The sequence below is a fragment of the Salpingoeca rosetta genome, assembly GCF_000188695.1.
Source record: "Salpingoeca rosetta unplaced genomic scaffold supercont1.12, whole genome shotgun sequence".
Taxonomy (NCBI): domain Eukaryota; class Choanoflagellata; order Craspedida; family Salpingoecidae; genus Salpingoeca; species Salpingoeca rosetta.
In genome coordinates, this window is record NW_004754922.1 from 1512042 (window position 1) to 1537041 (window position 25000).

Genomic DNA, 25000 nt, shown 5'->3' on the forward strand with positions numbered 1-25000 from the left:
GTTCCTTGCTTGGATGTGCCCTTTCAGCGTGGAACATGATGAATTAGGTGACATGTATGAGAGGCGGTGTAAATGAAACGAAACACGCACGGCAAACGCATGAGTGGAATGTAGCGAATGTTGAACCGATGGGCTGGTAGGTCACGTAAGCAACACGAAGACATGAAGGTGACACTGCAAAGACGAAGGGGAGGGGGTGACAATGGCAATAACTGTAGAACGCGGTCGAGCGTGTGGACGCCCGGAAACGTTGAGGAGAGGCGGTGGGAACTCGAGAAATGAGAAGCAGTGAAGGCGGGCTCATCGTGCTTGAGATGACCTGGAAGAAGCGAGAGGGGCGCTGACACACACACACACACACACACACACACACACACACACACACACACCCACCCACACGCACCCACACACACACACACACACACGCACACACACACACACACATGCACACACAAATCACATCACATCACACACACACACACAAATCATCATCACATCACACACACACACACAAATCACATCACATCACACACACACGCACACACACACAAGCACACGACATTGCGGTTAGGCGTTGGGCTGTTTGCGGTACTTGGCGGGAACGGGAAGCGACTTGCCGCCCATGCTGAACGTTCGCACCGGCGGCGTGGACTGCTGCTGTGTCTTCGGCTTGGCTGCAACGGTTTCCAATGCCTCTGGTGCTGCATCTGTAGCAGGTGGTGCCTCTTGCTTGGTCGGTGTTGTTGGCGCTGCCGCCGAGGACGGGGTGGGCGTGGCTGCGGTCGATGCGCTGGACACAGACGCAGACAGCGACGCTGCTGGTGACGATGCCGGCGGTGGCGATGGCGAGACGGCGGGCGGTGGTGGTCGAGGTGCTGCTTGTGACTTCTTACCCACTGCTGGCTTTGGCGTTGACGTTGGTGTTGACTTTGGCTTTGGCTTCACAGCAGGCGCTTTCACTGCACCCTTTTTCTCGGCAGCAGCAGCAGTATCGGGCTTGGTGACGGTGTCGGACTTGTTGGCCGTCTTGGTGGTGGGCATGTGGCCGCGCTGTGCACACGGAAAACAACACGCAAGGGTGAGAAGGCGATGCACTGCACGAAGGAGAAGAAAGCGACGAGCAGGAGGAGCAGGAGTGACGACCATAGCACACACACGCACACACACACACGCACACACACACACACGTGCATACACACACACACACACAGACACACACACACACACGTGCATACAGACACACACACACACACACACACACACACACACACACACGCACACACACACGTGCATACAGACCTGGGTGGCGATGCGCTTGAGGTGGAGGAGGGTGCGGACGACCTGTGGAATGTTCTGCCGCTCAAAGAGATCGACAGTCTGAAACGAATCTGAGGAGCGTATACCGTATCCCTCCACGGCGCTGAGAAAATACCCAATGTTCTCCATCTGGTGGAACGACAGCTTGCTCGTGCTCACGCGCGGCACGCTGTTGGGCGACAGCACATTCATCGCCTGTTTGTGTGGGCGCAACAGAGAAGAGAGGGAGAGAGACGCCGAGAGAGTGTGTGTGTGAGTGTGTGTGTGAGAAAGAGAGAATGTGTGTGTGTGAGTGTGTGTGTGTGAGTGAGTGAGAGAAAGGGACCAGGTCCAAATGAGGTGCTCATGTTGATGACTTGTCGCGTGAAAATATGCTGCACAATGCTGTCACACACACACACACACACACACACACACACACACACACACACACACACACACACACACACACACACACACACACACACACACACACACACACACACACACACACACACGCACGCACACACACGCACACACGGTCTCACCCTGCACAGGATCTGCCCACTCTTCAGGGCATCGCCAAGGTCGCCGTCAATCGGCTCCTGCAGTAGAGTCTGCAGAAACGCCCGTGCCTCCTCCTCCTCCTCCTCTTTCTTCCGCTGAAACTCCTGCGCGCGTGTGCGCTCCTCGCGTTTGGCCGCAATCTCGTCCGCGCGCTGCGAGTGCTCACCAGCTGGCGGCCGCTGATCAACCATCAGGTCAACAACGTCATCGTCGTCGTCGTCGTCGTCGTCAGAGGAGGAGCCGGTGGTGGCGGTGTTGTTGTTGTCGGCGGTGGGAGCAGCAGTGGGGGCACTGGTGTTGGTGGTGGTGTCAGTGGAGGCGTTGGACGTGGTGCTGTGATCAGACTTGGCAGCTGGTGTCATTGTGGCCGATGAAGTGGTGGGCTGTTGGTGCTCATTGACATCTGTTGCCGACACCACATCGCCCGATTCCTGTTTGGCGTCCTGCACAGCACAAGCTGCTGTCGTTGGTGTTGTTGTGTCCTCCTCCGCCTGCTCGTCATGATCGTGTACGCCATCTCCATCACCATTAGCTTCCTTGTCGTCGACATTGTGCATGCTGGTGTCGGGCTTATTCGTCCCAACGGCCACGCTTGCGTCATCACCGCCACGTTGATGATCACGCACATCCTCGTCGCTTACAACACGCTCACCTCCATCTTCAACCTCCTCCTTCCCCTCAACATCCTCCTCCTTCGTGTCTTTTCCCTCCTCCTTCATCTCATCACCATCATCATCACCATCATCATCATCGCTGCTGCTGCTGCTTTCCACTGCCAGCGCATCGAACACGTCTTCGTCAACAGCCACCAGCATGGACGGGTCGTCTTCCTCCTCCTCCATTCCCTCTTGTGCACTTTCAACCCGGGTTTCATCAGCAGCTCCACCTGAGCTCACCTCACCCCCACCATCAAAACCACCGGCAACACCGCCCTGACTCTCCGCGTTGTCGCCGTCACCACCGCCATCATCATCCACTTCCTTCCTCTCCTCCTTGTCTTGCTCCTCCAGCTTCTCCACCAGCGTGCGTGCGCCTTGAAGGTCTTCCGTCACGCTGTGGTCCCGCCCAAGCACGTCCGTCACAGCAAGCACATGCTCCATCAGCTCCGAGTTCAACCGCTCAAATGCGTCTTTGGCCGCCCGCGTTGTTGTGTTGAGCACATTCATGCTGGAGGACACATCACCAGGGGCTGCGCCGTTCCGAACGTGTTTCAGCGCACCCTGCACGCTTGCGTTTGCGGTTTGAATGGCTTCTTCAAAGGCTGCGAGCTCTGTCTCCATTGCGCCCACCACGTCCTTCATGGCCGCAAACGTCGCCCGCAGCTCGGCCGTGTCTGCCTCCGCCTCCCCGCCCATTGCCTCAATGGCGGCGCGCACGTGTGCGAGCGTGTCCTTGGCTGCATCGCGGGCAGACACTTTGCTTGCACGAGACACCAACGCCAGGTACGCGTCCTTGGCCGAGCGCACACGCAGATCCGTGGAGGAGATGGAGATTTCGACGCTGACCTTGAGGTCGTCGATCTTCTGCTTCTTGGACGCGTACCGCTGCGAGAGTTCAGAGAGGTCCGCTGTTGCCGCCGCAATCGTGTCCTGCGCCGCCTCCAACGCAGACGCGGGCGACTGCACACTGTCGCTGGTGCCGACCGTCGCTCGGTGGTGCTGTGACGCCGCTGCCGAGGACGAGGACGGTGAAGACTGATGATGTGAGCCCTTCATGCCCTCACGCCGCTGCTGTTGTTGCAGGCGGCGCTGGCGCTGGCTCTGCTGCTTTCTCTGCTGTGTTGGGCGGACAACGGGGCGTGAAACCGTCCCGTGGCGAGCCTGGCAGCGGTGGCGATGAATAATGATCGATGGTGATGGTCAAGGTGAGCAACGTGTGTGTCTCTCTCTCTCCGTGTCTCTCTGTGTGTGTGTACGTCTCTCTCTCTCTCTCTCTCTCTCTCTCTCTCTGTGTGTGTGCAATGTGAATGACATACCCTCCAATTGTTCTCGGCATTGGAGCACGCGGAGAGACTGAGATACACCTGTTTCATGAACAGCGAGTCGCAATGGGAAGAAGTGAGCGCTTGTGCGCGCCTGCGTTGAAAAAAAAACATGTGCACACACCCACACATATCCGTGGCAAGCAGACTCAAAGCATGCACATGTACACTGGGTGTTACATTCCCCCACATGCTTGGCTCTGCCATACCCGCTGGTTGTGGAGCTGCCTGATGCGGATTGGCTTGCGGCAGTAGTGGAACACAAAGTCGAGGATGTGCTCAAAGAGAACACGCGCGCCTTGCAGTCCGCTGCACGTGAGCCCCTAATAACGTGTGGCGGCAGCGGCAAACAGCCGTTGGGGTGGGGTGGGGGATACGCGTGGCGTTGGAGCACGTGAAATGGGAGCGTGGTTGCTGTTGCTACTGGCTGGTCTTAATGGCGATGGTGATGATGATAGAGAAGCTAGTGAAGCAAACCAAACACTACGACACACACACACACACACACACACACACACACACACCTTGTAAGACTGGTGCAGGATGAGGAGTTTGATGACGCGGTCGCCTGTTTGGATCCAGAGATCAAAATCGCCAGGTCGACCTGTACACACACGCGACAGACGGGCGGACGCACGGGAGGGGTAAGGATGGCTGACGTGCTTGGAACCAAGTGAATTACATCGCACGCACTCACGCATACTCGTCCAAATGGAGTGTGTGTGTGTGTGTGTGTGTGTGTGTGTGTGTGTGTGTGTGTGTGTGTGTGTGTGTGTGTGTGTGTGTGTGTGTGTTGGCGGGGGGAGGGGGTAACCTGGAGAGTCTGTGATGGCAAAGGCGCCTGCCTGCGCTCCGTGCAGATAATGCTGTGAAACCGGAGGGGAGGGGGGAGCAGCGACGCGATGAGATTGATGGCATGAGCACTGGAACACGCAAAGCCACTTTGGTGCACGACAAGCCAGTGTGGGCGCGCTAGTGCGTGCCCACACAGACACAGACACAGACACAGACACAGACACAGACACAGACACAGACACAGACACAGACACAGACACAGACACAGACACAGACACAGACACAGACACAGACACAGACACACACACACAGACAGCCACACACAGACAGCCACACACACACAGACACAGACACAGACACAGAGACACAGAGACACAGACACAGACACACACAGACACACACACACACACACACACAGAGACACAGACACAGACACACAGACACAGACACACACACACACACACACACACAGATACACGCACACACCTTGATGTCTGCACTGGAGGCGGTGCGCCGGAACCAAGGTTGTCGGAGAATGTTGAGGCGCTGGGTTGCCTCGGACTTGGGCACAAACACCATCTTCTGCTGTTGCCGGCGCTGCTGATCCTGCTGCTGCTGCTGTGGCGATGACGTGTCTTGGTCACCTGTGCGTGCGGCGTGCAGCCGCGCAAGCCACGTTTCGCGCTCGGCTTCGCTGGTGCAGATGAAGTAGAAGGCGCGTGGGCCGTCCGCAGTGACCGTCTCCACCTTGAAGGCAAAGTCGCAGACGGGGCGGCGCGGGATGGAGGTGCAGGCGGTGGCGTCGATGGGCTCGTTCTCGCCCACGACCTGCACGCCTTTCATGCTGTCCACCGAGATGCTTCCCTTGAGCTTGCCTCCAATGCCAGCATAGTAGGTCATGTGGCGCTTCGACAGGACAAAGTATCTGATGACAAAATGTGCAGTGAACCAGGAGAGTGGATGGGGCATGTGTCATGAGCACACCGCGCACAGCGACTGCGAATCGCGCGCACGCATTCAAGTCTAATGAAGTAGCAAAGAGGCCCCGCACACAAGTAGTACGTGCACACACACACACACACACACACACACACACGCATATCTCAGGCGCAAAACCAAAACACAACAAAACACAAACAAAAAGAAGCTTGATGTGTACCTCGATTGCCACTTGCCCGACTTGTAGCCCAGCTTGGTGAGCCATCCTGAACACAGCGGTGGGCCCTGCATTATTGTTTGTTTCCGTCACAGGGAGGGAGAGAGAGAGACAGACAGAGGGGTGAGCGAGGGCAAGGAGAGTTGACGGAAGCTCCAACAAACAACAAACAAACAACAACAACAACAGCAAACCAACAGAACCAAACACACTGCACACAAGGCACACGATATCGCCAAACGCACATCCATCCTTTGTTTGCGTTTGGGCAGTCGTCCTCTCTCTTGGGAAATAATTGCACCATCTAGTCAGCCACTATCGCGTGCAAGGAAGTGCACACAAGACAATAGAAGAAGGAAAACAAGCAGGAACGCAGAGCAGGCAGCGAGCAGCAGCAGCTTGGACCGACATCAGGTCCGCAAACACTCGGTGCAGCAGGTACTGTTGACACAGGCACACACGCAGCGGAAATGCAGCAGGCTGCGAGAGGGGCCAGCAGCGTGTTGGTGGGGGTCCGGCGGTGGTGCGATGTCGCCCGCAGAGCGAGTGGCGCCTGCCATGCTGGCGGTGTGGCCAGCGCACGACCCAACGCGCACCCGTTGACAACAACGACGGCAGCAAGGGTAGCGAGGGCAGCAAGGGCGGCAGCGATCGCACGCGATGTCATCACGGTGCAGGTGAGTGTGCAGAGCAGGCTGCGGTCGATGGCACCGACTGGTGCAAGGGTGGGGCGGCGAGGGCTTGCAACCATATGGGAGACGACCACCGGTCAGAAGTACCAGCTGCCAGAGTTTGAGACCATCGAGGAGCTGCAAGACAGCGACAAGGTGACGCTGCTGTTGACGGGCGACCCCATTCCACGGTCCAGCCTCTTTGTTGGCATCGAGGATGTCGTTCGCAACATCTTTGAAATGAAAGGAGGTGCGTGTTCTGTGTGCGTGTTCTGTGTGCGCGCGTGTGTCTGTGTGTTCTGTGTGCGTGTTCTGTGTGCGTGTTCTGTGTGCGTGTGCGTGTGTGTGTGTGTGTGTGTGTGTGTGTGTGTGTGTGTGTGTGTGTGTGTGTGTGTGTGTGTGTGTGTGTGTTTGAGCACGTTTGTGTGTCGTGTACACGGAGTTGTTGTTTACTTCTTGCACGTGCCTGGCGTTGTGATGGCGTTCCGTCCAACGCTAAATTCCTCGCTCACACTCACACTCACACTCACACTCACACTTGCGCGCTGCCTGCCTGTAGATGACGTGTGCGTGCTGCAAGTGGACCAGCAGCGACAGAGCTTTGCCGACTTTGTGGTCGTGGTGACGGGCAAGTCACCGCGCCATCTCCGCGCCATGGCGACGTCGCTTGCAGACATGTGCAACGAGAAGCTCAACCTGCAGTCTGGCCGCGTGCGCGTGGAAGGGCTCGGCGACCAGTTCTGGACCATCGTCCACACAGGTCAGCAGTGGCGCGTGTGTTGGTGCAGAAGAGGAGTGGGGGGGGGGTACAATTGCGCGGGGGAACTCATGACAGCGGGACTGGACATGAAGCAACACCTCAGCTTGTGGATGATCCTGTCATGCAATACGTTGCCCTCAGCACGCAGACTCACTGATGCACACACACACACACACACACACACACACACACACACACACACACACACACACACACACACACACACACACACACACACACACACACACACACACACACACTAGGCAACATTGCCGTGCACTTTATGATGCCGCCTGCGCGTCTGTACTACAACTTGGAGGAGCTGTGGCGACCGGGTGGCGGTGGCGACGGCAATGCCGTGACGGGTCCAGCCACCAGCACCGCTTCCACTGTTGGTGCTGGTGCTGCTAGTGGCCACGTGCTGAGCAGCCCATATGCCCAGGACACCAGTGATGGGGATGATGATGTGTATGACGATGAGGTTGAGGACGCGTTGAGTGATGGCGGTGAGGAACATGAGGACAGCGGCGAAGACGATGATGATGATGATGATGATGATGATGATGATGATGATGATGATGCTGATGATGGGTGGGGCGAGGCGGTGGAGGGCGACTTTGGGTTTGATGACGAGGACGTGTCTTTGAGCGCGCAGCAGACAACAAGCAGCGAGAAGCAGCGTCAGCAACATCAAGACACCAAGAACGATGCTTGATATAGTGCGTGCGTGTGTGTGTGTGTGTGTGTGTGTGTGTGTGTGTGTGTGTGTGTGTGTGTGTGTGTGTGTGTGTGTGTGTGTGTGTGTGTGTGTGTGTGTGTGGCCTTGATATGCTATGACGATGCTCTCTTCTGTATTGCTCGCTGAACGTGGCGAACATGTACCAGTACAAACGCCAAAGCTGGTGCTCGCGCTTACAGCTGCCAATCCATGTGGGCCGGGCACAGTACATCTGTACCACCACGCGCCACACACACAGACACACACAGACACACAGACACACAGACACACACACACACACAGACACACACACACACACACACACACACACACACACACACACACACAGACACGCACACACACACACACGCACACACATACAAGGCTAAGCTAGCTGCTGTGGTTGAGGAAGTTGACAAAGAGGGCGCCGATGGCTTTGGTGTCGGATACGGGATGGCTCTTCGTGTATGTGATGAACTGTGAACACCATGGAAGAGATGCGTCAGCCGGCATGTGAGCCATCGTGTGGGGTGAACGGCACATGCAAGCATACACAACACACACACACACACACACACACACACACACACACACGCACGCACGCACACACACATACACACACGCACGCACGCACGCACACACACAACAGCTTACTGCTTGTCTGCTGCGTCGCAACTCGGACATGGTAAACTTGCGCTTGACATGGACCTTTGCGTCCGTCTCGGGAACAGCAAGATCATCGCCAACCACGGCCGTGCGCATCTCCTTCAGGATGGCGGCGACAATCGCCTGCGTGATGCGATCCAGCTCGTACAGGAAGTTGGTGGCGGATATGGGCTGGGATTGCGTCGCTTGATGTGCCTTGACCACCTTCTCGGGCTCGAACAGGCACTTGTAGATGTCATCCAAGGGCAGCGTCTCCTCATGCGTGACGGCGAACGTGGGGCGGTCCCACCGCTGGTGGTCGTTGGGCGCCTCGAACCGCTGGATCAGCTTTGCCGCGTTGCCCTCCCCATATGGCGAGCCCAGCTCCTCGTGCCTGGCAATGCACTCCGCGTCCCTTGCCAGCGTGTGCACGATGCAGTGCGGCGTCTGCAGGGCGCGGGCGAGGCAGTACAGCTCGTACCGGTAGCCCTTGATGTAGTTGAGCGAGTCCACGATGACGACGACGTCCTTGGCGAGGGCGCGGTCCACGGCCGACTTGATCACGCCGCGTGTCGTCTTCTCCACCTTTGGCGTCTCGTATGCCCGCGCCAAGTCGATGCCCTCGCTCTCGTCACCCACAATCACGGACCGCACCCCTCGCTCCTGCATGTACGCGTGCACCTCCTTTGCCCGCCGCGTCTTGCCCGAGCACGGGAACCCGCACAGCACCACAAGCGGCATCGTCGAGGCTGGTGTTATGTACTCAGGCTGTTGTTGTTTGTGTTGGTCAGTGTGCACGTGGACGTGGTGGCAGCTTGTTGTTGTTGGCTTTGTTGTGTTTGGCTGCTTGCTTGACGAAGTTGTGTTTCATTGTAACAGTTGAGACCAAGGCAAGTTGTGGTCGGTAACAAAGGGGCACACTCTCTGTGCTGGCAAGGTAACATAACGGAGCAAGCAAGAAGGCAAGACAACGAGCACACGAACAGTAGGGTGGACAAGGGGGTCATCACAGACCAACAAACCCAGGCTGGAGGGAACAAGGATTAGGCACACTTGCTAACGAACTATGTAAACACACACGAACGCACACACACATGAACGCACACACACACGCACACGCACGCATGTGCGTTCACGACCACCGTCTGTTCGCATCACATCACATCACATCACATCACATCGCATCACATCGCATCGCGTGACATATCTACTCACGCACTGGAACTCCACATGAGCAGCACAATGCAAAACCATCTGCTACAACACCGCTCCCTGTTCTCGTCCACACGTCAACGCCTGCCACCACTCGTGCTGGTGCTGGTGTTGGCTGGCACCAGATTGGACAAGCCCGCCCCGTGCAGCACCTTGGTCGCCACCACCGCGCGTGCAAGCTCCAGCCCGCTCGGCCCTTGGTTCGCAGCAGTCGTCATTGGTGTGGTGGGAACAGGGGCACCACTTGCGGCGCCGCGCACACCGCTGTTGATCCTGTTGTTGGTGGCCACGTGTGTGTTGATGTTGATGTTGTTGGTGCTCGTTCCGCTCGCAACGCGACCGTTGCTCCTTCCTGTTGTGCTGCCGCCATTGGCCCGGACACGTGATACAGCATCCGCACGACTGCCGCTGGTGCTGGTGCTGGTGCTGGTGCCATGAGTGGTGTTGGTGGTGGTGGTGGTGGTAGTGGTGCCGTTGAAATGCAGTACTGACATCGTGGTGGCCAATGGACCAGACGCTTGTGTCTCGGGAGACGAGGAGGCTGATGATGAAGATGAAGAAGAAGAGGATGAGGATGAAGAGGATGTGGTTTGGTGGGGCACTGCTTGAACAGCAGGCGCTATGGAAGCTTGCGCCTGCTTCTGTTGCTCTTGTTGTTGCAACCGCTGTTGCTGCTGCTGTGGAGTGGCAGGTGCGTCCGCCAACTCCAGCATCGCCTCAGCGTTCGCCAGCGCCACCGCTGACGACGGCGATGGCTGTGTGCTCTGCAAACGAGCATAGTCGTTCATCTTCGGTGCTTTGCTTGCCTGTACTGCAACACCGCTTGCTGCTGCTGCTGCTGTTGTTGTTGCTGTTGTTGCTGCTGCTGTTGTTGCTGTTGGCGTTGCTGCTGACGTCGTTGTTGCTGCTGGTGTCATCATCGTTTGTGCTGGTGTTGGCTGTGTTACCGGTGGCGTTGAAGCAGTGGTCGTGCACTTTGACAGCGGGTGTATCCCCCTCGTGCTGCTGCCAGTGCTGCTTTTCCTCTTCTTGCGCGATGGGTGACGAAGCCGACGCCCACTGCCACCACCAGGGTGCTGCTGCTGCTGCTGCTGCTGCTGCTGTTGTTGCTGCTGCTGCTGCTGTTGTTGTTGTTGTTGTTGTTGTTGTTGTTGTTGTTGTTGTTGTTGTTGTTGTTGTTGTTGTTGTTGTTGTTGTTGTTGTTGTTGTTGTTGTTGTTGTTGTTGTTGTTGTTGTTGTTGTTGTTGTTGTTGTGGCTGTTGTTGCTGTTGCTGGTGCTGTTGTTGGTGCTGTTGTTGTTGTTGTTGTTGGTGCTGTTGTTGTTGTTGCTGCTGCTGCTGCTGGTAGAGCCGCTGGTACTGCCGATACCGTGGGTCCTGCACGTGCGCATGCTGCGGCTGTTGGAGTCGTCGTGCCCTCCGCTGCCGCGAGCGTCGCCAGTGCTCCTCCTGCTGCCGCCATCCGGGCGTGTGCGGGTCCGGACCGCCGCCCACAAACGTGTATGTCTGTCGAGACGATGTTCCCTCGGGACTGCGCTGACGACTGAACCGCCAGCTGTGCATGACACCCCCGCTGAGCAGTGGCGTGGTCCGCGTTGGTGACAGCTCGTTGACTGCGCTGGCCATGTACTGCGGCCGCGACTGCCGTGGCGTGTGAGACGGCGACGCTACCGGTCCTGTGTTGGCCGTTGCTGGCGGGTGGTGCGTGCCGGGCGCTGGCTGTGGTCGGCGTCGCTTCTGCCGGCCGTCTCGTCGCCTGGAGCCACCACGGTCGCGGTGCTCGCCTCCCTCCCGCTGCCGATGGTGATGGGGATGGTGATGGCGGGTGCGGTGTTTGCGGCGCGGGACGTGGTGGTGATGGCTGTGCTGTGGCTGCATGTCGACAAACTTGAACCGAGGAAGCGGGGCGGCGTTGGTTGGGCGACTCCCAACGTAAAAAGGGTGACGGCGGTGCTGGTGGCGGTCGTGGTGGTGGTGCGCGCTATCACTGTCAATGCTGCTGTCACTATCACTGTCGCTGCTGCTGCCACTGCTGCCACTGCTGCCACTGCTGCTGCTGCTGCTGCTGTCACTGCTGTGATCACGATCGTGGCTCAAGTTGAGGTTGAGCGGTGGTCCTCTTCGTCGCCTTGTTCTCGAGTGGCTGATGCTGAAATTGTTGTTGGTGTCTGCTGCTGCTATCGCTGTTGGTGCTACTGTTGGTGCCGTTGTTGGTGGCAGTGTTGCTGGTGCTACTGCTGGTGCTACTGTTGGTGCTGCTGTTGTTGGTGTCGCTGTTGGTGTTGGTGTTGGTACTGCTGTTGGTGCTGCTGCCATTGGTGCTGGTGCCTGTTGAGAGGGCGTTGGTGCCGGTGGATTTGTCTCTGTCGTCGTGTCCATCGCCCGCACGTCAGTTGAGGCGTTATCACCGCCATCCCCGCCGTAATTGCTGTCATTAACACCACCATTGATGGCAACACCAGTAACACCACCACTGTCATCATCACTCTCGCCATCGTCATCTGTGCCGCCTCCAACCACCTCCCCAAACTCCTCAACAGTTGCGGGCTCGTTGCTACCGGCAACATCATCGTCATCACCATCACGACGATCGCACCCGCTGTTGTGTTTCTTCTTTGCAACATCGCCACCATCACCACCATCACCATCATCATCATGGTCGGTCGATGGCACCACCCCGTTTGTTTCCGTCGTTGCCTCCGTGTGCTTCCTCTTGGCGGTCGCTGCATGCCTTTCTGTCAGCGCTGATGCTCGTGTTGACGCGGCTGCTGTGGTTACTGTGGTTGCTGTGGCTGCGGTGGTTGAAGTTGCTGTGGTTGGGGGTATTGTGGTTGGAGGTGTTGTGGTTGGAGGTATTGTGGCTGCTGGTGCAGTGGTTGATATTGTTCGTGCAGTGGTTGCTGGCGGTGTCACAGACGACGCAATGGGTAAGGTCGTGGCTGGGGCTTGAGGTGCGGCCCTGCTGCTGTTTGTGCGCGTAACGCTGCGTGTGCTGCTGCCGCTGCCGTTGTTTGTGTCAGTGTTGGTTTTGCTGGCGGCGGAGGTGGTGGCTGTATGGGAAGTAGCAGTGGCAGCAGGTGTGGCGTGCATTGTTCCATTCATGCCGATGCTGGTGGTGCCGGTGGCGATGGGCGGGAGCATCCACATCTCCTTGCCGTGTGTTGGTGATGCTGGGGTTGCTGCGGGCAGAGCAGTCGCTGTCGGTGTTGTTGGCGCTGTTGACGCTGCTGACGCTTGCTGACACGCAAGGCTTACAGCAGGTGGCTTGCTGCCCTCTTTCCCTTGCTGCTGCTGCTGCTGCTGTTGTTGTTGTTGTTGTTGTTGTTGTTGTTGTTGTTGTTGTTGTTGTTGTTGTTGTTGTTGTTGTTGTTGTTGTTGTTGTTGTTGTTGTTGTTGTTGTTGTTGTTGTTGGTTGGCCTGGTTTTCTTGATCAGAAGCAACACTGCCGCTGCCACTGGTACTGGTGCTCCCACTTGCCTCCTCACCACCACCACCACCACCACCATCACCATCACCACCACCATCACCACCACCATCACCAATAGCGACCGCTTGTGCCTGTGCTGCCTGCTCCGCCTGCATGCCCATGGCGCGCAGCCGCATGATCATCTCTGCCGGGCAGTACACGACATCAAATGTGTATGTGCTGCTTGGCTGGCACGGCGTAATGTGCTTGAGCGGGCAGTACATGTGCCCGCGCGTGATCCACCGCGCGAGGCGGCATGGCTCTGTCATCTCAGACACGTGGCGCAGGTCGTGACGCAACACAACCGTCGGCGACAGCTGCAGCTTCCACTCCAGCACCAGCACCGCCGTGTCGTATTGCGCGGGTGAGATGTGCATGGTGATGCTTGGCTCGCACGTGACGCTGTTGCGCACCTGGTTGTAGCGCTCCATAAGCACGCGCTGCGGCTGTGTCAGGGCGTGCCAGTCCGTGCCCGCCAGACAGATCTGCATGCTCTCGTCCCGCAGCCAATTGATAGTGGGGCTGCGCTGGGGCGGGGTGTTCACGGCATCATACGCCTCCTGCATCGGTGCAAACGAGAGACCCGTGTTGACGCCAACGGCTTGGGTGCAGCTGTACGCACACAACGTCCTGGATGAGTACAAAAGTGGGGGAGGGGGTGAGGAGAAGGGTGAGGGTGAAGGGAGGGAGAGTTGGAAGGGGAGGGGGGTTACGCAAGACAAGCAAAGAATATCACACACACACACACACACAACCACACACACACACACACACAACCACACACACACAACCACACACACACACACACACACACACACACACATGTACACACACACGCACACAAAACACACACACACACATGTACACACACACGCACACATGTACACAAACGCACATTTCTCCGTGTTGCGGGACGGTGTAGAAGATGGGGTTGACTGGGGTGCCAAAGTTGCGCACAATGCCACGCATGAGCGTGTCCCACATGTACAAGAGCATCGACTCGGAGTTGAGCATGGCTCCGGCGAGATCGCACACGACCATGTCGTACGGGCCGTCAACAAAGTCCACGGAGAGCGCGTGCCGCACCTCCCACCGCGTGGTGTCGGGGAATCGTGCGGCGATTTGGCGGCGGGCGATGGCAGCCAGGTCCTCGTTGGCCTCCAGCCCCATCACGTGCGCAGCGCCGTGGTGCAGTGCAATCATGGTGAGCAGGCCCGTGCCAACGCCGACATCCAGCACCGTTGGCGGGCGCCCATACGCCTGCTGAAACAGGGTGATGGTCTCCTTGATGGCGGCGTTGTACTTGTTGTTGCGGTCTGTGTCGTTGAGCAGCGCAGGGAAATACGCTGGCACCCCCGATCGCTGGGGCACAAACGCCGCTGCATCCATGCCTTGCTTGTCTTCTGGCGGTCGGTTGCTTGATGCGATGGTGGCTTCGTATGTGTATGGCGACGGCAGTCTGCTGATGTTCGCGGGTGTGGCGGCGTCTTGTGGAGGCGGCTTTGCTTGGGGTCCGGCAAACGGCAATTCGTCTTCGAAGGAGAAGGTGGAAGGGCTGGCAAGCCAATGCACAACGGAGTGAAGGAAGCAGGCAAGCGAGGAGGAGGAGAAGGAGCGCTCGTTCGTTTTGTTCTGGGTATGAGACGTGGAGTGGAGCAATGTGCGGCGATTGATATGCAGCGAGCGTGTTCAGTCCAACAAAACATGGGAGACAAAGCCAAAGACGAGGCAAAAGGCAAAACAAAACAAGCAAGGAGAAAACAACAGCGGGTGCAACTTGCACCACAACGCGGGCAAACGTTTGGTGTTGGCTTTGTTTGTCTTGCCACGTGTGTGTGTGTGTGTGTGTGTGATAGTGACAGAGAGAGAGAGAAGGAAGGGTGAAAGGGAACGGACAACAAGCAAGCAACAAAGACAAGTAGACAAAGCGACAAAGGACAGCGGCTTCGCTAGCTTGCTTGTTTGCTAGGTTGATTGAGCGAGCGAGTGGCTTGCGGGCTTGTTTTGCGGATGGCGTCGTCGCAACCCACAACCACACACACGACGAAGAAAGGAAGAAGACCAAGCAAGCCGACACAACAAAAGGCAAAGCCCATCGATGTGGGGAGTGGTGGGTCACGCCCGTCCCACGGGAAGTGGCCGAAGGTGAACGATTGGGAAGAGAACAAAGAGACACGGCACATGCATGGAAGTGGACATAGGCTCAGTGTCACGTCAGTGACTGACATGTTGTTGTTGTTTTTGCATCGCTCATCTTCTTCTTCCACGCCAAGGCAAGGCAATCGCATCTGTTCGAGGGGGGGGGTTTGCCTTCGCTCCCCATCGCCACACCCTTCGCCACGGCGCACTTCCCTCCGTCCAGTCATTGCAGAAAATTGTACAGAATTTTACACAAATCATCTACAACGGGCCAAAACAGAGACAGGTGGTAAGCGTGTGGGAAGTGGTGCTGGGTGGCGAATGCGATGTGAGCTGGATGTGAGCTGAGGCATGGGCGCACACACGTGAGCACCCAGCATCACAGTCATCAAATCATCATTGGTTGGCGTGTGGATCAGGCGTAGAAGCTGTCGATGAGCTCCTCGTACTGCTTCACGACAATGGGGCGACGCAGCTTGAGCGTGGGGCCAAGCTCGCCACCAGGCACGCTAAGTTTGTTTGTGTGAGTGTGTGTGTGTGTGTGTGTGTGTGTGTGTGTGAGTGTGCGAGTGTGCGTGAATACAACATTGCATATGTATGAATGCAACGGCATCACCACACCCGTTACCACGACCACTGCCACAATCACCGCAAACACGACCACCCAAGGCGCCCCCCTCCCCCCACCTCTCTCTCTCTCTCTGATTTGTTGCTACGGTCTGACCTAAAGTCGCGTGGGAGGATCTTGAACTTCTGCACCTTCTGGGCGCGGGAGACGGCGTGCTTGTTGGCCTCATCAATGCCGGCCTGAATGTACTTGAGAACGTGCTCGTCGTCCATCGCCTCCGTCACAGTCTTGGCCTTGGAGCCTTGCCTGCGGTTGGTGGTGGGAAATGGTGCGTGCGTGCGCGTGTGTGTGCGTGTGTGTGTGTGTGTGTGTGGTGTGTGTTGTGTGTGTGTGTGTGTGTGTGTGTGTGTGTGTGTGTGTGTGTGTGTGTGTGTGTGTGTGAGGTTTGGTTGAAGCGGAGTGGCGAACAAAGGTGGTGCCATGTGATGAATGGTTACGTGATGCTCACACTCCAACGACATGTACACACACACACACACACACACACACACACACGTACACAAGGTGGTCACAGCACACCATTCCATCCATCAACCTCCCCCTCACCAGCGCAACTCCCACCACCACTGCAATGCAACGCACGCTTCGAGGATCTCGATGGTCTGGGGGGTGAGCTCGTCCAGGGGGGCGGTTGTCTCCGGGTCAACCTCGGACTTGAGGCAGACGAGCAGCGACAGGAACTTGCGGCGGTCCCCAATCAGCATGCAGTTGCTGATGATCGGGCAGTTCTCCTTCACCAGCTGCAGAGAGAAGGAGAGAGAGAGGAGGATGGGAGGATGGGAGGGGATGGGAAGAGAAGGTGGTGGTTTGGGTGGGTCAGTGAGTGTAGCGCAGAGGGGGTGGACAGGAAGGAGGGGATGGGAAGAGGGTCGCAGCATCAACACACGCATATGCACACACACACACACACACGCACACACACGCACACACACACACACACACACACACACACACACACACACACACACACACACACACACACACGAGACAACAACAACCGCAAGCAAGCACACAACGCACGTTCTCGATGGGGACGGGCGCAACGTTTTCGCCGCCGGCGGTGATGATGATCTCCTTGATGCGGCCCGTGATGTAGAGGTACCCGTCCTCGTCCACCCGCCCAATGTCGCCAGAGTGCAGCCAGCCCTCGGCATCAATCGACTCCCGTGTCTTCTCCTCGTTGTACATGTACCTGCACACCCGGCGTCAAGATAAAGTGTGTGGTGGGGGGGGGGCGGGGGTGAGGTGAGGTGAAGGGAAATGAGTGGGCGGGGGGAGTTGTGAGAGATGACAACACGAACAAACGACGGCAGAGATGACAACACGCAGGAGCATGGGCAGAACACAAACCGCATGAAGTTTGACATGCGAGCCTGCGACACAACCACACACACGAACACGAACAACACTAAAATACACACGTGAAACAACGATGCCCCCCCCCCCACTTTCGAGACACTGCGCACAATACGCACCCCTTGCAGATGTGCCTTCCCCTGAAGCAGATCTCGCCGTTGCCGTCCTGGTCTGGCTCGTGGATCTTGAGCTCCGTGCCGGCGAGCGGCAGGCCGACCGAGCCCGTTCGGTGCTTCCCGGGAATGTTCAGCGACTGCGGGCCCGTGTTCTCGGACATGCCATACACCTCCATGACTGATGATGATGATGATGATGATGATGATGATGCGTGTTGTGTGTTGTGTGTTGTGTGTTGTGTGTTGTGTGTTGTGTGTTGTGTGTGTGAAATTACACTGCGAGATACTGTGAAGGTGGTTTGAGGAAAAGCATCCACAATAATCACCCTCGCAACACGCAACCCCCCCCCCCCGGGGGAAAGAAGCTCTTTGCATGGCCTCACTTGGGATGTTGATGGAGAGGAAGTACTCGAGCGTGTCCTTTGAGATTGGGGCGGCGGCGGTGGCAAAGAACTTGCACCGGTCAAGCCCAAGCGCCTTGCGCACCTTCGAAAACACAAGCCTGTTTGGGGTGGGGGGTGGTAGTAGTTGCAGGGTGGGGATGAGCGGTGTGCAGGGGGGGGGGTGGTGAAAGCGTCAAGGGGCTTGAGGCATCGAGAGCTCACAACGACAGCAGATGCACACACAAACGCACATGCACACGCACGCACACAGACAAGTGCACACACACAAACACACAGACAGACAAGCACACACACACACAGACAAGCACACAAACACACAGACAAGCATGCACACGCACACACACACACATCGCACACCATACACACTATGCTCACTTCTTTGCGACGCCCCAGCCGCTAGGCACGGGCCGCCCCTGCTGGATGGCGTATGCGCCATCGAGACCCTTGCGCTTGGCCCACGTGCCAATCTTCTTCTTCAGGCCCGTCGTCTCGCTGCCAACAGCCCGCATCTTCTCCTCAATCTTCTCCCACACGCGCGGGACGCCAAGGAACACCGTTGGGCGCACCTCCTGCAGCGTCTGCACCAGCGTTCCCTTGAGCGCAGTCGGCTGACGATGGCGACAGTGGTGGTGGTGGTGATGATGATGGTGGTGGTGGTGGTGGTGGTGTTAGTGATGTGGTGCGTGGGGAAGCAGACAGGAAGGCGTGCACAAGCAGAGGAAACTCTCATAAAATGACAAACAGAGCAACCACAACAACAACGCACACACACACACACACACAACTGCATGCACACATGCACACACATGTACACACGCGCGTACATATGCATGCACACATGCACACACATGCGCACACACGCGTACATATCACACAACCGCACGCACATTACTGCACCACACACGCACAAGTACAACCACCACGCTTCATCGCACCTGAGCAAACCAGACGGTTGCGCCAAGGATCATGGGCGCGTGCATGTCCAGAATCTGCGCAGCAATGTGCGACAGCGGGAGGTAGCTGACAATGTGCTCCTTGCCAAACGTCATGTTGGGCAGAGAGGCGGCAAGCGTGGCGGACGTCCACGTGACGTTGTCGTGCGTGATCATGACGCCTTTGGGGTTACCCGTCGTGCCAGACGTGTAGATGAGCATGCAGCACTGCCCGGGCTTCTGCACACTCATGCGGTGGCCAAGTTCAAAGTCCGGCACGTCTGGTGCAACAAACAAAAGGCGTGCGGTGGGAGGAGTGGCGAGGTGGTTGTGGTGGTGGTATTGGTGGAGGAGAGAGAGTGGTGGTGATGAATGACTGCATGCAATCGGTTGTCTGTATGACATTTCAACAACATGTCGTGGCAAGGAGATGCATGTGCACAGGTGTAGCAGCAACAACAGCAAACACGCAACAACAATGGGAACCACACCTGCGCCGTGGCGCATGAACTCGTCCCAGTCCAGGATGGGGACGGTGCACTCCACATCAGGCACCGTGTCGTTGTACAGCACAATCGCCTTGAGATGCTCAAAGTTCTGGTGCACCTGTTGCCGCGCGCATTGGCATCGGCGAAGGCGGAGCAGGGGGGGGGGGACGGACGCAGGGGGCATGGTTGAGCAGGGACGAAGAAAGAAAGAAGGGGGAGTTTGTGTGAGTGAGTGTGTGTGAGTGAGTGTGAGTGAATGAGTGTGTGAGTGAATGTGTGTGTGTGTGTGTGTGTGTGTGTGTGTGTCGGGTTGATGGGGCGAACAACGTTGATCCAGCGGCTGCATATCGTCGACCAACACACAGGGAACAGCACGGCAAGGGCACGTGCGCGCCCTCCTCCAGTCGCAATGACAACACCAGCGCACCTGCAGGATCTTATCCAGCTGCTTCTTGTCTTCGGCAACAATGATCTGGGTCTTGGAGTGGTTCACCACATACTCAATCGCCTCCGGCCCGTTGGTCGTGTCTGTGGTGCAGAGAGAAAGAGAGAGAGTGTGTGTGTGAGTGTGTGTGTGTGTGTGTGTGTGTGTGTGTGTGTGTGTGTGAGAGAGAGAGAGTGTGTGTGTGTGTGTGTGAGTGTGTGTGTGTGTGTGTGTGTGTGTGTGTGCGTGTCTCTCCCTCTGTGTGTGCGTGTCTCTCCCTCTGTGTGTGCGGGGGTGTCTGTGTCGATGTGGGTGTCTGCAACTCTGTCCATCCACCCTTCAGCCTGTCCGTGACGACTACTACAAGCGTGGTGTTGGACGTACAGATGCCCGTGGCAAAGCCGCCGGCGAAGATGGCGCCAAGGTCGGCGATAAACCACTCGGGGCTGTTGAAGCCGATGATGCCGACGGCGTGGTGCGCGTCGAGGCCAAGCTTGATGAAGGCGCGGCCGGCCATCTTGACGTCCTCGTAGAAGTCGCGCCACGTCCACTGCTGCCACGCGCCATCCCGGCTCACGCACAGCGCGGGGCGGTCGCCGACTTTCTGTTGGGTGTTTTGGAAAGGGGGGGGGGGAGTGTGCAAGCGAGTGAAGGGCAGGGGGGGGGCGGTGAGGGAGTGATTATGTGGGTGAGGTAAGGGAGGAGTGCGCGACCGAATAAACAACCACACACGCACACACACACACACACACACACACACACAACCACACACACACACGCACACACACACACACACACACACACACACACACACACACACACACGCACACACGCACACACACACACACTACCTCGACGGTCTCCTTGAAGCGCTGCATGACAGTGATGGGCTCCGCGGAGGCGGCGCCATCCGGCGTGATCTTGAGATCGACCTGTCATGTCATGTCATCATCATGGCAACAATTTGCCATTGTAAACGTGTGTTTGTGATATAGTCAGGCAAGAGTGAGGGCGTGTTTCAAGGCCAAAAGGACAGCAGTGACAACGCGACAAGCAAGGAAAATCATATCATCACACTCCTTTCTCTTGCAAACAAACGAGAATCAAACACACACACACACACACCTCGCCATCGGCGGTCACATCAAAGTGCTTGAGGCTCATCGCGCGGGTGTTGTTGTTGTTGTTGTTGTTGTTGTTGTTGTTGTTGTGAGACAGGAAGAGGGATTGAAGAGGGTGCAATCGATCGATCAATGACGATGGTGGGCGTGGAGGCACGGAAAATAAAGTGGAGCGCTGCCACAACAAAACACCCACAAACACAGGCCTTGAGCAAGACTGAAAGCCTGAATTCAGTCGACTGCTTTCTGTGTTGTCACGTCAAACGCAAACCAAAGACGCTCTTGCTTGCCTGCGCGCTTGTTCACTTCACACATCACTTCACTGCATTGCTGCTAACCAAGCCAAGCCAAGCCGAGCCAAATCGAAAAGACACAGACCGAGGGGGGGGGGGGCAGAAAAGACCACACACACAGAAAGCTCAAACCAATGCCTGCAGGCAACACAACACACACACGCACACAAGCACATGGCAACAAGATCTTACACACACACACGCACACACACGCACACACACAGAGCAAGTACAACACTACATCGTACTGCATGCACACATGCACATACATGCACACACACATCAAATCAGTGCTGCCTGGCGTTGAGGATGGTGCTGGCCCAGCGGTGCGCGTCTGCAAACGCCAGCGTCTTCTGCTTCCACTCTGGCGGAATGAATGCAAGCGCAACGCTGCCCAGGTGGCGGTCCAGGGCGTCCTCCTCATCGCCGCCACCCACTTCACTGTCCAGCCCATCCCCATCGCCACCGCCGCCGCTGCCGCCGTCAAAACTGCTCCCGCTGCTGGTATCCGCTGCCGCTGATGCAAGCACCCCAGCCAGGTAGCCGCCGAGCAGGGCGCCAATCACGCCGCACCGGCTCGCACAGCACCCGCCCTGGCGCATGGCCTCCCGCATGCACTCCACATACACACGCCTACACTCCGCGACCAACTCGTCCATGGTCACACGCTCCTGTCCAGTGGCGCCGCCGCCTCCACGACTGCCATCACCACCTTCTCCTCCACCAGAACGACCCTCGCCATTCAGGTCATTGCCATTCAGCTTTTCACCACCTCCAACACCACCATCACCTCCAACACCACCATCACCACCGCTATCGCAGCTGCCGTGGCTGCCTCGCTGCTGGAGCGCGGGCGCCTGGGCCAGGTGGTGCAGCACGGCGTGCACGGGGGTCTGGTAGCTGTTGGGGGTGTGGCAGTTCCTGCCCAGCTCATCCACGGCCTCGCGCACGTCCGCCCACACGCTCCACCGCAGCGGCTGGTACATGTGACCCGCCACCAGGTACAGCTCGTCGGCCGCAACCTCCTCCCGCGCCGTGCCAGCGCGTGCCACCCGCTCCTCCACGCGCTGCAGCGCGCCTTGCACGGCGTCGTGCGGATGCGTGCCGCGCGCAAGCACAGGGTCGAGCACGTATGCGCCCAGCGTCGCCCACGCCACGGCCTCGGGCATGTTCTGCGTGACGCGCGTCGTCTGCTCCACCACCGCGTGCAAGGTACCGGTGTCCGCGCCGCTGAAGGCGCACAGGAGCGGGGCGAGCCGGGTGATGCAGTTGATCTGCTTGTCGCGCGCGCCGCTCTCTGGCGGGCGTTTGCCAAGCGCCCAGTTGCGCAGAAACCCCTTGCATGACGCGTCCCGGTAGCCGTTGCAGCGCACGTGCCAGTTCCCGCCAAACGCAGCGGCAAACCGCCGCGCATACAGGAACGTGTCCAGCTTGCCGTCCTTGGCCAGGGCCTCCAGCAGCACCAGCGCCTGCTCGCCGTAAGGCGAGTTGCGGCCCACCTCGTACGTGAAGTGCTCGTTGGCAGGCGGATCCATAAACTCGAGGCCGGCGTGGCCGTGACGTCGCACCTGCTGCGCCTCAAACCGCCGCAGCTTCTCCGGCGAATACACCCACTGCACGCCGTTGGCCGAAGCGTCTCCGACAACGGCGCCCAACACGGCCCCAAGGCAGCGGCACCGCGCTAGCCGCCGCTCGCGAGCACACGCACCAGGCAGCGCAGGAAACAGCGCGCTGAACCGGTACCCGCTTGCCATTGCCTCGCTGTCATCGCTGTCATCGCTGTCGTCACTGCTGGACACGGAGAGGGTGTCGTCATCACCGTCGTCATTGTCATCGTCGTCGTCGTCAGCAAAATCATCGTTGGTTGTGGTGGCAGTGCTCTCGCCATTGCTGTTGGCGCGCATGCCGGCAAGGAGAGAGGGTGCAGGGTCAGGGGCACTGTCCATCTCTGCAAATGGCGTTGCCAATGAATTGATATCCTCAATCATCACAGTTGGCAGGAACGGGTGATTTGGCTGCTGCTGCTGCTGCTGCTGCTGCTGCTGCTGCTGCTGCTGCTGTTGCTGCTTGGCCTGTTGGCTCTGTGGCTGTACCTTTGCCTGTGGCTGCTGCTGCTGCTGCTGTGGCTGTGTTTGTGTTTGTGGCTGGAAGGGTGCAGTGGGTATTGCGGCCAAGTTGAACCTGCTTTTCGTCTTTGCGCCTGCCGTTACTGCTGTTGCTGCTGAAGGTGTGGCGTTGTTGTTGGTCATGGAAGTGACAGTGGCAGTGGCAGCAGGGGGACCTTTGCTGCTGCCGGTGTTTGTGCTAGCGCAACTGCTTTCTGGCGGCGTGTCCTTCATGGTCATCATCTTGGCTGCTTTGGCGGGACGATCCCCTTCCTTGTCACATGCTTGCTGCTGCTGTTGTTGTTGTTGCTGCTGTTGTTGTTGCTGTAGTTGTTGTTTGCGTCTGCGTCGTTGGCGCTTCCTGAGCTTTGCGATGCGCAGAGCCAGCTCGATGGCGTCGTCGTCCCGCTGCCGATACTGCCGATACACGAGCACGGCCTCATCGTAGCTTGCTTGCTTGTTCAGCTCCTGCGCCTGCACGTGTAGCTCCTCAGCCTCCTCCTCCGCCTTGCGCATCCGCGCCAGCAACGCTGCCTCCCTCTTCCTCTCTCCCGTCATCATGAGCCCTCGTTGTCGTCCTTGTTGTTGCTCGCTGCTTGCTTGCTTGCTCCGCTGTTGTGAATGTGCTGACTCAGCAGAAATGTGCGATGGTGCATTATGTATTTTTTTTTCTGGCTGTGCTGTGCTGTGCTGTGCTCGGAACAAGAGACAGAAGAGACGGGAAAGACGACCACCACCCCCCTCCTCTGCCCATATCCAAACACAGACACCCACAAGGACAACAGACACCCACAAGGACAACACTCACACACGCACACAACACTCACACACGCACGCACACGTGTTTCAGCATGGGAGACTTGGACGCAATTCACAAGAATGCGTTTGGGGAAGCCGGCCCTGCGCCCGTGTGGTTTCATGGGCGCGTGGACCGCGCAGATGTGGAGGCGCGGCTGACGGGCATGCCGGACGGCACGTTCCTCATCCGCGACTCGACGTCCAGCGTGGGCGACTTTGTCATGTCCGTGAGCGAGCTCGGGCGCACCAGCCACTACAAGATTGCGCGGCTCGGCAACAACCAGTACACGGTGGGCGACCAGACGTTCATGAACCTGCCGGCGATCATCGAGTACTACCAGCGGCACTTGCTGGAGCAGACGACGCTGTCTGCACCGCTGCCGCTCGACTCGGCCTTCCAGAACGGCCGCCTGGTGGACAACTTCTTGTTTGAGGCGCGCGCCCTGTACAACTTCAACGCGCGCGACCCAGAGGACCTCAGCTTCCGCAAGGGGGAGGTGCTCAACATCCTGCAGAAGCACGAGGAGCAGTGGTGGAAGGCGCAGTCGCAGAAGACGCTGCAGATTGGCTGCATCCCCTCCAACTACGTGCAGCCGCTCAACCAGCCCGAGCCAACAAACACAGCCCCGCCAGGTGGCAGCAACTTTGCCCGCACAGACAGCGTGATGCGGCCCGGTGCGTCGGACCAGCCCATCTACGCCAACGACGACGACGACGACCTCGCGGCCATCGACGTCACACCCGTGCAGCCGCCACCCACGCAGCAGCAGCAGGCGCCGCCGTCTTCCCTCCGCGTGTCGACTGAGCAAGCGCAGGCGGCCATGACCGAGTTCCTGCCCCGCATCACATCCCACGAGATTCCAACAGAGCGGCCCAAGTTCCTCATTGCGCGCGCGCTCATGGACCGCGGCTCCAACGCCTGGGATCCAA

General features: G+C 58.0%; 8 protein-coding genes across 8 annotated transcripts in view; 2 read left to right on the top strand and 6 right to left on the bottom strand.

Annotated features, from left to right (window-relative positions):
* Positions 1-489: 489 nt before the first annotated feature.
* On the bottom strand, positions 490-6110 carry PTSG_05404 (uncharacterized protein). The gene is made up of 10 exons (XM_004993920.1): positions 6041-6110; positions 5799-5863; positions 5126-5564; positions 4659-4710; positions 4369-4448; positions 4054-4167; positions 3839-3886; positions 1845-3683; positions 1300-1512; positions 490-1050 (listed from the first exon to the last, which is right to left on the bottom strand). The coding sequence occupies exons 1-10, from the start codon at positions 6044-6046 to the stop codon at positions 568-570; spliced, it is 3339 nt and encodes a 1112-aa protein (XP_004993977.1). The 5' UTR covers positions 6047-6110; the 3' UTR covers positions 490-567.
* Positions 6059-7941, top strand: PTSG_05405 (uncharacterized protein; the record flags this gene model as incomplete). The annotated part of the gene is made up of 3 exons (XM_004993921.1): positions 6059-6716; positions 7026-7226; positions 7490-7941. The coding sequence occupies exons 1-3, from the start codon at positions 6266-6268 to the stop codon at positions 7939-7941; spliced, it is 1104 nt and encodes a 367-aa protein (XP_004993978.1). The 5' UTR covers positions 6059-6265.
* A 323-nt stretch (positions 7942-8264) lies between these two features.
* On the bottom strand, positions 8265-9522 carry PTSG_05406 (elongator associated protein). The gene is made up of 2 exons (XM_004993922.1): positions 8599-9522; positions 8265-8421 (listed from the first exon to the last, which is right to left on the bottom strand). The coding sequence occupies exons 1-2, from the start codon at positions 9328-9330 to the stop codon at positions 8335-8337; spliced, it is 819 nt and encodes a 272-aa protein (XP_004993979.1). The 5' UTR covers positions 9331-9522; the 3' UTR covers positions 8265-8334.
* PTSG_13246 (uncharacterized protein) lies at positions 9457-10905 on the bottom strand. The gene has a single exon (XM_004993923.1). It carries the CDS (start codon positions 10719-10721, stop codon positions 9879-9881), a length of 843 nt encoding a protein of 280 aa, XP_004993980.1. The 5' UTR covers positions 10722-10905; the 3' UTR covers positions 9457-9878.
* A 1669-nt stretch (positions 10906-12574) lies between these two features.
* Positions 12575-14655, bottom strand: PTSG_05407 (uncharacterized protein; the record flags this gene model as incomplete). Its single annotated transcript, XM_004993924.1, has 3 exons — positions 12575-12610; positions 13350-13896; positions 14162-14655. 3 exons carry the CDS (start codon positions 14653-14655, stop codon positions 12575-12577), a joined length of 1077 nt encoding a protein of 358 aa, XP_004993981.1.
* Positions 14656-15646: 991 nt separating this feature from the next.
* On the bottom strand, positions 15647-21025 carry PTSG_05408 (AMP dependent ligase). The gene is made up of 13 exons (XM_004993925.1): positions 20879-21025; positions 20605-20685; positions 20138-20357; positions 19757-19857; positions 19333-19447; positions 18845-19122; positions 18285-18517; positions 17889-18007; positions 17509-17683; positions 17054-17225; positions 16616-16773; positions 16130-16279; positions 15647-15914 (listed from the first exon to the last, which is right to left on the bottom strand). The coding sequence occupies exons 1-13, from the start codon at positions 20915-20917 to the stop codon at positions 15821-15823; spliced, it is 1935 nt and encodes a 644-aa protein (XP_004993982.1). The 5' UTR covers positions 20918-21025; the 3' UTR covers positions 15647-15820.
* Positions 21026-21454: 429 nt separating this feature from the next.
* On the bottom strand, positions 21455-23833 carry PTSG_05409 (uncharacterized protein; the record flags this gene model as incomplete). The annotated part of the gene is made up of 2 exons (XM_004993926.1): positions 21455-23388; positions 23449-23833. 2 exons carry the CDS (start codon positions 23831-23833, stop codon positions 21455-21457), a joined length of 2319 nt encoding a protein of 772 aa, XP_004993983.1.
* A 104-nt stretch (positions 23834-23937) lies between these two features.
* Positions 23938-25000, top strand: part of PTSG_05410 (crk-like protein) — a 2099-nt gene continuing 1036 nt past the window's right edge. Inside the window, exon 1 of the mRNA XM_004993927.1 lies at positions 23938-25000. This exon is cut by the window's right edge and continues 17 nt beyond it. Within this exon, the coding sequence (XP_004993984.1) occupies positions 24124-25000 (877 nt within the window). The 5' untranslated portion in view covers positions 23938-24123.